The sequence below is a fragment of the Pristis pectinata genome, chromosome 15, assembly GCF_009764475.1.
Source record: "Pristis pectinata isolate sPriPec2 chromosome 15, sPriPec2.1.pri, whole genome shotgun sequence".
In the NCBI taxonomy this organism is placed as follows: Eukaryota; Metazoa; Chordata; class Chondrichthyes; order Rhinopristiformes; family Pristidae; genus Pristis; species Pristis pectinata.
In genome coordinates, this window is record NC_067419.1 from 50,589,488 (window position 1) to 50,602,381 (window position 12,894).

The 12,894-nt window shown below is 45.4% G+C and overlaps 1 protein-coding gene across 3 annotated transcripts in view; it reads right to left on the reverse strand.

Annotated features, from left to right (window-relative positions):
• cracr2aa (calcium release activated channel regulator 2Aa) overlaps positions 1–12,894 on the reverse strand; it is a 120,880-nt gene that overhangs the window by 28,956 nt on the left and 79,030 nt on the right. For all 3 annotated transcript variants that reach the window (XM_052030274.1, XM_052030275.1, XM_052030276.1), the window contains exon 14: positions 7,541–7,622. In XM_052030274.1, the coding sequence (XP_051886234.1) occupies positions 7,541–7,622 (82 nt within the window). The remainder of the gene's footprint in view (positions 1–7,540; positions 7,623–12,894) is intronic.

The following is a 12,894-nucleotide window of genomic DNA, read 5'->3' on the forward strand; positions in this document are numbered from 1 at the left end:
TTTCCTGACAAGAGCATCAATATCACTTGTCATCCAGGCTCCCCTACTCCTGCCAGCTTTGCCCCTCACTTGAACAGGAACATGCAGATCTTGAACTCTTGAAATCTCACGTTTAAAAGCCTCCCACTTGCCAGACATCTCTTTGACTGCAAACAACCTACTCCAAGCAACTTTTGCATGTTCCTGTTTGATACCATCAAAATTTGTCTTGCCCCAATTTAGAAATTTAACTTGTGGACCAAATCTTATCCCTACAGATTCCCTGTAACCGTTGCAAAGTGCTACACATGTCCCTACACCTCTTCCCTCATCACCATTCAGAGCCTCAGATAGTCCTTCCAGGTGAGGCAGCAAGGGTGTCATTTATTGCATCTGGTGCTCCTGGTGCGGCCTCCTGTACCTCGGTGACATCCGATGCAGATTGGGGGAATGCTTTGCTGAGCACCTTCACTCCGTCTGCTGCAAAAGCAGGGATCTTCCGGTGGTCAGCCACCTCAATTCCACTTCCCACTCCCATATTGACATGTCTGTCCACAGCCTCGTCTACTGCCATGTTGAGGCCAGACAAGCTGGAGGAACAACACGTCATATTCCATCTTGGGAGTCTCCAACCTGATGGCCTCAACATCGATTTCTCCAACTTCCGGGAACCACTGCCCCGCTTTCCCCCCTTCCCCACCCACTTTGTTTACCTCATTCCCATGGCCCCTCACCCCTTCTCTTACCCCTCCCCCACCCTCATAACCTACCCAATCTGTCCCCACCTCCTTCCCTTTATCCTATGGTCCACTGCCCTCTTTTACCGGATTCCTCCTCCTTCAGCCCTTTGCCTCTTCTACCTATCACCTCTCAGCTTCTTACATCATTCCTCTTTATCCCCTCTCCCCCATCCAACTATCTTCCCCCTCTCACCTGGACTCACCTATCACCTGTCAGCTTGTGCTTCTCCCCTTCCCCCTACCTTTTTATTCTGGCTTCTGCCCTCTTCCTTTCCAGTCCTGATGAAGGGTCTCAACCAGAAATGTCAACTGTTTATTTCCCTCCATAGATGCTGCCTGACCTGCTGAGTTCCTCCAGCATTTCATGTGTGTTGACCAGATCTGTCTCTTTCCATAACTAATTTAAAACTAATGGAACTATGATTGATGGTCCGAAGTGCTCCCCACTGACACCTCAGTCACTTGTCCTGCCCCATTTCCCAATAGGTCAAGCTTTGTCCTCTCCCTAGTAGGCCCTTATATATATTGCCTGAGGAAGCTTTCTTGAACACACTTAACAAATTCCACCCCATCATGAACTGGAGGGGGACCAATATCTTTGCAGGAAGGTTTGCCCGTGCTGCTCTGGGGGGGGGGGGGGGGGGTGGTTTTTAAGTTAGTCACAGGGGGGTGGGAACTAGAGTGGCAGGGCAGCAAGTGGAGGTGCTGTGGGGAAAGTAGATGTTAAGCCTACAAACAGAGACAGAAATCGACTGGTTGATGAGCATGGTGGGACTAATGTTTTGAGATGCGTCTATTTCAATGCAAGGTAGGACTGATCAGGGATAAAAGACAAAACATGTACCTGGAGTCGGAAGAGGTAGGGGAGGTCCTTAATGAATACTTTGCTTCAGTATTCACCAGTGAGAGACACCTTGACATTTGTGAGGATGGTCGTACAACAGGCTGATACACTAGGTCATGTCGACGTGAGGAAAGAGGATGTGCTGGAACTTTTGAAAAACATTCGGATAGATAAGTCACCGGGGCCGGATGGGGAAATATACAAGGTTTTTACAGGAAGCAAGGGAAGAGATTGCTGTGCCTTTGGCGACGATCTTTGCTTCCTCACTGGCCACAGGAGTGGTGCCAGATGATTGGAGGGTGGCAAATGTTTCCTTTGTTTAAGAAAGGGAGTAGGGATAACCCTGGGAATTATAGACCAGTGAGTCTTACTTCAGTGGTGGGCAAACTACTGGAGAAGATTCTGAGAGACAGGATTTATGGGCATTTGGAGAATCATAGGCTGATTAGGGACAGTCAGCATGGCTTTGTGAGGGGCAGGTCGTGCCTCATAAGCCTGATTGAATTCTTTGAGGATGTGACAAAGCACATTGATGAAGGTAGAGCAGTGGATGTGGGGTACATGGATTTTAGTAAGGTGTTTGATAAAGTTCCTCATGGAAGGCTCATTCAGAAAGTCAGGAGGCATGGCATCCAGGGAAACTTGGCTGTTTGGATTCAGAATTGGCTCGTCCATGGAAGACAGAGGGTGGTGGTAGATGGAGCATATTCTGCTTGGAGGTCAGTGACCAGTGGAGTTTGGCAGGGATCTGTTCTGGGACCCCTGCTCATTATGATTTTTATAAATGACTTGGGTGAGGATGTGGAAGGGTGGGTTAGTAAGTTTGCTGATGACATGAAGGTTGGTGGTGTTGTGGATAGTGTAGAAGGTTGCTGTAGATTACAACAGGATATTGACGGGATGCAGAGCTGGGCTGAGAAGTGGCAGATGGAGTTCAAGCCGGAAAAGTGTGAAGTGGTACACTTTGGAAAATCAAATTTGAAGGCAGAATACAAGGTTAATGGCAGGACTCTTAGCAGTGTGGAGGAACAGAGGGATCTTGGGGTCCACGTCCATAGATCCCTCAATGCTGCTGTGGCAGGTCCATAGTGTTGTTAAGAAGGTGTGTGATGTGTTGGCCTTCATTAGTTGGGGTATTGAGTTCAAGAGCCACAAGATAATGTTGCAGCTCTTTTGAACTCTGGTTAGACCACACTTGGAGTATTGTGTTCAGTTCTGGTCACCTCATAATGGGAATGATGTGGAAGCTTTAGAGAAGGTGCAGAGGAGATTTACCAGGATGCTGCCTGGATGACTTGGAGAGGATAGGTTGAGTGAGCTGCTTTTCTCTTTGGAGAGAAGGAGGATGAGCGGTGACTTGATAGAGATGTACAAGATGATTAGAGGCATAGATTGAGGGAACAGTCAGAGACTTTTTGCCAGGGCGAAAATGGCTAACACGAGGGGGCATAACTTTAAGGTGATTGGAGGAAGATATAAGGGGGATGTCAGAGATCAGTTCTGTTTACACACAGAGAATGGTGGATGCGTGGAACGCACTGCCGGCAGAGGTTGTGGGGGCACATACATTAGGGACATTTAAGATCGAAGGCGGTGGATGTTGTCCTATATGGACTTTAGCAAGGCCTTGATAAAGTCCCACATGGGAGGCTGGTCCAGATGGTTAAGTCACTTGGCATTCAGGATGAAATAGCCAACTGGATTCACCAATAGCTTAGTGGGAGAAGCCAGAGAGTGGTAGTAGATGGTTGTCTCTTTGACTGGAAGCCTGTGACTCATGGTATGCCGCAGGGATTGATACTGGGTCCATTGTTGTTTCTCATCTATATTAATGATTTAGATGACAACGTGGTAAACTGGATCAGCAAATTTGCAGATGACACCAAGATTGGGGGCGTAGTGGACAGTGAGGAAGGCTATCAAAGCTAGCAGTGTGATCTGGGCCAGCTGGGAAAATAGGCTGAAAAATGGCAGATGAAATTTAATGCAGACAAGTGTGAGGTGATGGCACTTTGGGAGGACAAACCAAGGTTAAGATTTACACAGTGAATGGTTGGGTTCTGAGGTGTGCAGTAGAACAAAGGGACCTGGCAATACAGATCCACTATTCCTTGAAAGGGGATTCGCAGGTAGATAGGGTCATGGTGCGATAGTGTAGTGGTTAGCATAATGCTTTACAGCGCCAGCGACCCGGGTTCAATTCCAGCTGCTGTCTGTAAGGAGTTTTTATGTTCTCCCCGTGTCCTGCATGGGTTTCCTCCAGGTGCTCTGGTTTCCTCCCACATTCCCAAAGACATACAGGGTTAGGAAGTTGTGGGCATGCTATGTTGGCGCCGGAAGCGTGGCGAGGACTTGCAGGCTTGCCCCAGATCACTAAGCAAAAAAGATGCATTTCACAGTGTGTTTCGATGTACATGTGACTAATAAAGATATCTTATCTTAAAGAGAGCTTTTGGTACATTGGCCTTCATAAATCAGTGCACTGAGTACAGGAGTTGGGATGTTATGTTGAAGTTGTATATAAGACGTTGGTGAGGCCAAATTTGGAGTATTGGTGTGCAGTTCTGGTCACCTACCTGCAGGAAAGATATCAATAAGCTTGAAAGAGTGCAGAGAAAAAATTTACACGGATGATGCCAGGACTTGAAGGATCTGAGTTACAGGGAAAGATTGAATAGAAACATAGAAAACCTACAGCACAATACAGGCCCTTCAGCCCACAAAGTTGTGCCAAACATGTCCCTACCTTAGAATTACTAGGCTTACCCATAGCCCTCTATTTTTCTAAGCTCCATGTACCGATCCAAAAGTCTCTTAAAAGACCCTATTGTATCCGCCTCCACCACCATTGCCGGCAGCCCATTCCACGCACTCACCACTCTCTGAGTAAAAACTTACCCCTGATATCTCCTCTGTACCTACTCCCCAGCACCTTAAGCCTGTGTCCTCTTGTGGCAACCATTTCAGCCCTGGGGAAAAGCCTCTGACTATCCAATCAATGCCTCTCATCATCTTATACAGCTCCATCAGGTCACCTCTCATCCTCCGTCGCTCCAAGGAGAAAAGGCCGAGTTCACTCAACCTGTTCTCATAAGGCATGCTCCCCAATCCAGGCAACATCCTTGTAAATCTCTTCTGCAGCCTTTCTAAGGCTTTCACATCCTTCTTGTAGTGAGGCGACCAGAACTGAGCACAGTACTCCAGGTGGGGTCTGACCAGGGTCCTATATAGCTGCAACATTTACCTCTCTGCTCCTAATTTCAATTCCACGACTGATGAAGGACAATACACCATATGCCTTCTTAACCACAGAGTCAACCTGTGCAGCTGCTTTGAGCGTCCCATGGACTTGGACCCAAAGTTCCCTCTGATCCTCCACACTGCCAAGAGTTTTACCATTAATACTATATTCTATCATCATATTTTGACCTACCAAAATGAACCACTTCACCCTTATCTGGGTTGAACTCCATCTGCCACTTCTCAGCCTAGTTTTGCATCCTATCTTATGTCCCGCTGTAACTTCTGACTTCCCTCCACACTATCCATAACACCTCCAACCTTGTGTCATTAGCAAACTTACTAACCCATCCCTCCACTTCCACATACAGGTCATTTATAAAAATCACAAAGAGTAAGGGTCCCAGAACAGATCCCTGAGGCATAGGTTAGAACTTTATTCCCTGGAGCGCAGGAGAATAAGGGGAGATCTTATCGAGGTATACAAACTTATGAGTTGAAAAGGTAGGGTGAATGCATGCAGGCTTTTCCCCCTCAGGTTGGGTGAGACTAGAACTAGAGGTCATATGTTTAGGGTGAAAAGTGAAATATTTAAGCAGAATCTGACACAAAACTTCTTCACTCAGAGTGCGGTATGACTGTGGAACGAGCTGCCAGCAGAAGTGGTGGATGCGGTAACATTTAAGAGAGGTTGGATAGGTACGTGGATGGGAGGGGTTTGGAGATGCAGGAAGATGGGACTAGGCAGAAGATCAGGTCGGCATGGACTAGATGGGCTGAAGGGCCTGTTTTTGTGCTGCAGTACTCTATAGCTCCAAGTGCTTTGCACTACCAGTCTATATTAGTCCCAGTGTATATTAGGAAAGTTCAAATCTCCTATTATGACAACCCTATTACTCTTGCAACCTTCTGCAATTTCCCTGCATATTTGTTCCTCTAGTTCCCATTGACTATTAGGGGACCTTTCCTACAATCCCAACAAGATGACCATCCCCTCCGTATTCCACAGCTCCAACCATAAAGCCTCACTGAACGATCCCGCAATAATTTCATCTCTGACTACTGTCATGATGTTCTCCTTAATCAGAAATGCAGCTCTCCCTCCTCTCTTTCCTCCACCTCTATCCTGCCTATAGTACCTGTACCCTGGGATATTTAGTTGCCAGTCCTGTCTCTCCCTTTGCCATGTTTCTGTAATGGCTATAATATCCCAGTCCAATGTAGCTATCCACTATCCATGCCCCGAGTTCATCCACCTTACATGTCAGGCCTCTTGTATTTAAATAAATGCTATTTCATCCAACAGTCTTTCCTCGCTCCCTGCCATGTTGCTGCCTTTCTTGTCTACTGATCTTTCTGTCATTGAATTTTGTCTCAACTTCCAGCCTCCTATCTGCCTTGCTTCTGATTTGGATCCCTCCATTTACCATGTCCAATTTTAGGTAAACTGCTCCTCCTCCGTCCCTTCTCTCTGCTCTGGATCCACCCCAGACCCCATCACCCCCACCCCCACCCCCACCTCACATCTGCCATCACCCACACACCCCTCCCACTGGGTCCCCTTCTCCACTCTTCCTATCTGCCCTCCCCACCTCCCTTATTTGGTTCCATGCTCCACCTTCCTCTCCTAACAGATTCCATCATCTGCAGCCCTTTGTCACCTCCACCTCTCAGCCTCTATTTCCACTCTTCATCTGTCTATCACCCCTCCTCACCTGGATCCCCCTGTTGCTTGCTAGCTCTTGCTCCACCCTTTCCCCTCACCGTTTTATACTGACTATCTTCCCTCTATCTTTCAGTCCAGATGAAGGGTCTCGACCCAAATGTTAACTGTCCATTTCCCTCCACAGATGCTGCCTGACCTGCTGAGTTCCTCCAGCATTTTGTTTGTTTGCTCCAGATTTCAGCACCTGAAGTCTCTTGTGTCTCCATGATACCATTTGCCCTACTAACTACCTGTATGTTAGCTTTCAAGTCCTGAAAGAACATCAACATTTCCCAATCACTCTCTATTTCATAAATGCTCAGTAATCCTGGTTCCCCTACCAAAGGGGACAACCACATTGTATTTCATCTGCCGTGTTATTGCCCATTCACTCAGCTTGATTATACTCACTTGAAGCAGCTTTGCATTCTCATCACTACCCTCATTGCCCTTTAGTTTTGTATCTTCAGCAACTTGGAAACATTACATTTGGTCCCCCCACACAAATTATTGATGTAGATTATGAATATTTTGGATGATCACTAATCCAGTTACCTTGCCAATCACAACTATGGCCAGTGGTTTAATCCTCACCTTTCAATAGTCTCTGTAAGAGTAATAGTTAAACCACTGTCCATGGAAGGGATAAGCACTAGTTTAGTAATCTATTAGTTTGAATTCAACCATGATGTTATAGAACACAGTTCAAGTTTGATAATTGGAGGATAAATTCCAAAAACTCTTCACTAAATCTCAGCTGGTGCCACACCACTGCTAAGAGAAGCAAATCTGGCTTTGAGCTCCGCCTCCCTACCCATGGCCCATACACACAGCACACTGTGTCAAGTCCCATGATGTGAGCTAGCCTTTCACTTTGGGGCTTTGATGGGCCACATTCTCTAGGGAATTGATCTGGCCTTTCCATGAACAGCCAGCATTCCATGTATTGATAAGAACATCAAGGACACTCTCACCAGATGAACATTCTAACCAGTGTTAAACCTCCTTTACAAAGTGACCAGATTGACCCACCGTTCCTGTCCTGCAGTGTCCCACAGCTGGAGAGCTAGCAGACTATTATCAACATTCACTGTCCTCACACAGTAATCGATACCTGGAAGCAAAAGTAATTTTTATATGGAAGTACTTATCAATTATAAATAATGCTAATTCAGTCTGCATGCTGTGAAACTATTTTCACTGGCAAACAAATGAGAATAGGTACCAGACAAAATAATGGGAATAAAGGTTGGTGTGCCCCCTGGACCTAAAAAAGTGGTTGTAGAGCTCATGAATACATTGGCTATGACCTTGTAATATTTCCAGGATTCTGGAAAGGTCCCAGTAGACTGGAAAATTGGAAAGGAGGGAGACAGAATGCAAGAAACTATAGGCCAATTAGTCTGACGTCTGTCATTGTGAAGATGCTGGATTTCATCCTGAAGGAAGTTGTAACAGATCGTTTAGAAAATCATAGTATAATCAAGAAGAGTAAACATTGACTTTTGACAGCAAGATGGTTTTGACAAATTTATTAATGTACCTTGGGATGTAATGAGCAGGAAAAATAGAGGAAGACCAGAAGATTTAGTGTATTTAACAAGTTATCACCAAAGGTTATTGAACAATGTAGGAGCATGAATAAAGTGCCATCAGATTTCTGAATGGTCCATGAACACTACCTTGTTATTCCTCTTTTGCACTAGTTATTTTTGTAACTTATAGTAATTTTGATGTCTTTATGTCTTGCACTGTACTGCTGCCACTAAACAACAAATTTCACAACATATGTCAATGATAATAAACCTGATTCTGATAGAACTTAGCAATTGTGGAAGCACAAGGGACAGGTCAATGTTTTGGGTTGACATGCTGAGGGAACAAGTGAGGATGCCAGCATATAGTGGGGATCGTGACAGAGGCTGGCAGATGATTGGTGGAACCAGATGGGGAGGGGAAGATGGGCAGATGGAGCCAGGTGGGCGTGGGAGGGGAGGGGTTGGAGGGACAAAGGTAGAAGAAAATGAGGTGGACACATGAGTGTGTGTGTGAGAGCAGAGCACCAGGGTGTGGGTTACCTTACATTGGAAAATTCAATGTTCATACCTTTGGGTTATAAACTACAATTTGGATGAGATTGTAGGGGGCATGATTGGTAAGTTGGCAAATGACACCAAAATTGATAAATTGGTTTATTATTGTCACATGTACCAAGGTACAGAGAAAAACTTGTCTTGCATACTGTTCATACAGATCATTTCATTACAATGGTGCATTGAGGTAGTACAGGGTAAAACAATAACATAGTGCAGAATAAAGTGTTACAGTTACAGAGAAAGTACAGTGCAGGCAGACAATAAGATGCAGGGTCATAATGAGGTAGATTGTGAGGTCAAGAGTCCACCTTATCATACTAGGGGACTGTTCAATAGTCTTATAACACTGGGTGAAGAGTGAAGTGTGAGGAAATTTATCCAAGGTTAACTTTATTTAAGAAAGATTCACAAGGGACTGAAGGGCTTGAGTTAAACATAGAACAGTACAGCACAGAACAGGGTGATGGGTGCATGAAATGAGCTGCCAGAGAAATGGTAGAGTCAGGTACAATTACAACATTTAAAAGACATTTGGCAGGTACATGGATAGGAAAGAAACATTCTGCAGGAAATCAGCAGGTCAGGAAGCATCTATGGAGGGAAATGGACAATCAACGTTTTGGACGAGACCCTTCATCTGGATGGGTTGAACGGATAGGAAAGGTTTAGAGGGATATGGTCCAAATGCAGACAAATGGGTCTAGCTCATGTGGGCACCTTGGTTGACATGGATGAGTTGGGCAAAGTGCCTGTTTCCATGATGTATGACTCTATGACTGTACACAAGGGGAATATGAGATGTTGTTCTTCCAATTTGCGTTTGGCTCCACTGTGGCAGTGGAGACTGGCTGGTGTGGCAGTGGGAAGGAGTTTTAAAATGTAACCAGAAGCTTGAGATGGCCATTACAGACAGAGCGCAGGTGCTCTGCAAAATGGTTGCCTCATCTATGCTCCGGCTCACTGATATAGAGCAGGCCACATCGTGAGCACCGGATGCAGTAGACCAAATTGGAAGAGGCCTTACCTGGAAGGGCTGTTTAGGTCCCTGGATGGTGATGAGGGGTGATCCAAAGGGATAGGTGTTACATCTCCTTCAGCTGCAAGGGAAAGTGCCAGGTTATGGGGAGGGATGAGTGAACAAGGGAGCCCTAAAGAGAGTGGAAAGCACAAAAGGGGAGGCTGGGAGGAGGGCAAGAAGGGAAGATATGATTGGTGGTAGCATCACATTGATGGTGGCAGACATGTAAGTTTTCTGGACTATCAGGTGTTATTCTATTAATGTGCCCACATACATAAATGTTACACAGTTGAATAATGTTTTTTCTGTGAATTTGTGGTCTAAAGAGAGTGTGGGAAACAGAACCAGGGAAGTTTAAATGGAGCAGGAGGGCAAAAAGAGGACATGAGATAGCTTTGGCTGTTAACGTAAAGGAACATCCTAAGAGATTCCACAAGTATATTAAGAGCAAAGGAGTAAAAGAGGAGAAAATAGATCCCCTTAAGGATCAATATGGCCTTCTGCATGTGGAGCCACAGGAGTTGGGTGAGGTCTTAAATGAATATTTCTGTATTTACCAGGGAGAAGGTCATGGAAGCTAAGGAATAAAGGGAAACGAATAGTGATGTCTTGGAACATATCCACATTATAATAGAGAAGGTGCTGGCATGCTTAAAGTATATCAAGTTGGATAAATCCCCAGGGCCTGATCAAATGCATCCTAGGACATTGTGGGAAGAAATTGTCGGGGCCCTGGCAGAGATACTTGCATCATCTTTAGCCACGGGCAAGGTACCAGAAGACTGCAGTATAGCAAATGTGCCTTTATATAAAAGAAGGGCTGCAAGGACAAGTCATGAATCTATAGGCCAGTGAGCCTAACATTAGTGGTGGGAAAGTTACTGGAGGGGATCCTGAGGGACAGGACCTATCTGCATTTGGAAAGGGAAGGGCTGATTCGAGATAGTCAACATGGCTTTGTGAGTGGGAAATGGTATCTCATAAATTTGACTGAGTTTTTCTGAAGAGGCGACAAAGAGGATTGATGTGGGCAGGGTGGTGGATGTTGTCAACATGGACTTTAGCAAGGCCTTTGACAAGGTCCCGGATGGTAGTCTAGTCCAGAAGGTTAGATCAGATGGGATCCAGGGTGAGCTAACCAATTGGAAACAAAGTTGGCTTGGTGGAAGGAGTCAGAAGGTGGTAGTGTTTTTTTCCCCAGATTGGAAGCCTGTGACCAGAGGTGTGCTGCAGAAAGTGGTGCTGGGTCCACTGTTGTTTGTCATCTATATTAAGGCTTTGGATGAGAATGTAGTTGGCATGGTTAGTAAATTTGCAGATGACACCAAAATTGGTGGTATAATGGACGGTGAAGAAGGTTATCTAAGATTACAAGAAGATCTAGATTAACTGAGAAAGTGGGCCAAAGAATGGCTGATGGAATTTAATTTGGACAAGTGTAAGGGCAGGACTTACACAATAAATTGTAGGGCCCTGGAGAGTGATGTAGAACTGAGAGACCTGGGGGTACAGGTACATAGTTCCCTGAAAGTGGAGACAAAGGTAGACAGGGTGGGAAAGAAGGCACTTGACATGATGGCATTCATCGATCAGGGAATTGAGTACAAGTGTTGGGACATCATATTACAATTGTACAAGTCATTGGTGAGACCATATGGAGTATTGTGTGCAGTTCACATCCCCCGGCTATAGGAAAGATGTTATTAAACTGGGGATGGTGCAGTAAAGATTCACAAGGATGTCACTGGGACTGGAGCGTTGAGTGATAAGGGGAGGTTGGATAGACTGGGACTTTCTTCCCTGGAGCAAAGGAGGCTGAAGGGTGACCTTATAGAGTTATATAAAACCATGAGAGGCATAGATAAGGTGAATGGTCACAGTCTTTTCATCAGGGTAGGAGAGTCTAAAACTAGAGGGCACAAGTTTAAGGTGAGAGGGGAAAGATTTAAAAGGGACCTGGGGGGGGAAACTTTCTCAGAAAGAGATTGGTGGGTAGATGGAACGAGCTGCCAGAGGAAACTGCAGAGGCAGGTACAATTACAATATTTAAATGACACTTAGACAGGTGTGTGGATAGGAAAGGTTTAGAGGGATATGCAGCAAATGTAGGCAAATGGGACCAGCTCAGGCAGACAACTTGGTCGGCACAGACAGCTGAGCCAAATGGCCTATTCCAAGCTGTATAGTTTTATGACGCTATCATAATAAAGTAATGATATCAGTAAAGACACCTACGTTAGACTATTGTTTACTGACTGCAGCTCCACCTTCAATACGATAATTCCAAGCAAACTTATCTCCAAACTCCTAGACCTGGGAGTCAACACCTCCCTTTGATTTTCTAACCAACAGACAGCAATCAGTGAGGATAGGAAGCAATACCTCTGCAGTGATTATTCGCAATACTGGTACCCCACAAGGCTGTGTCCTCGGCCCCCTACTTTACTCCCAAATCACTCGTGACTGTGTGGCCAGACTCTGGTCTAACTCCAGGTTTGGAGATGATATCACCTTAGTGGGCCGTATCTCAAATAATGATGAGTCCTGAAGGAGATAGGGAGGCTAATGACAACAACTTTTCCCTCTATACAAGCAAAACCATAGAGCTGGTCATTGACTTCAGGAAGGGGATGGTGTACATGCACCTGTTTACATCAACAGTGCTGAGGTTGAGAGGTTTGAGAGCTTCAAGTTCCTAGGAGTGAACATCACCAAAAGTCTGTTCTGGTCCAACCACATAGACAGCACGGCCAAGAAAGCTCACCAGCGCTTCTACTTCCTCAGGAGGCTAAAGAAATTTGGCATGTCCCCGTTGACCCTCACCAATTTTTATCGATGCACCATAGAAAACATCCTGTCCGGATGCATTGGCTTGGTATGGCTGCAAGAAACTGCAAAAGGTTGTGGACATAGCTCAGCATATCACGGAAACCAGCATACCCTCCATGGACTCTTGTCTACACTTCTCACTGTCTTGGGAAAGCAACCAACATAATCTAGCATATTCTCTCTTCTCCCCCCTTCTATTGGGCAGAAGATACAAAAGCCTGAAAGCACGTACCACCAGGCTCAAGGAAAGCTTCTATCCAACCGTTATAAAATTATTGAACGGTGTCCTAGGATGATAAAATGGACTCTTAACCTCGCAATCTACCTCGTTATGACTTTGCACCTTATTGTCTACCTGATCTGCATTTTCTCTGTAACTGTAACACTTTATTCTGCTTTCTGTTATTGTTTTCCCTCGTACTACCTCAATGCACTGTTGTAAT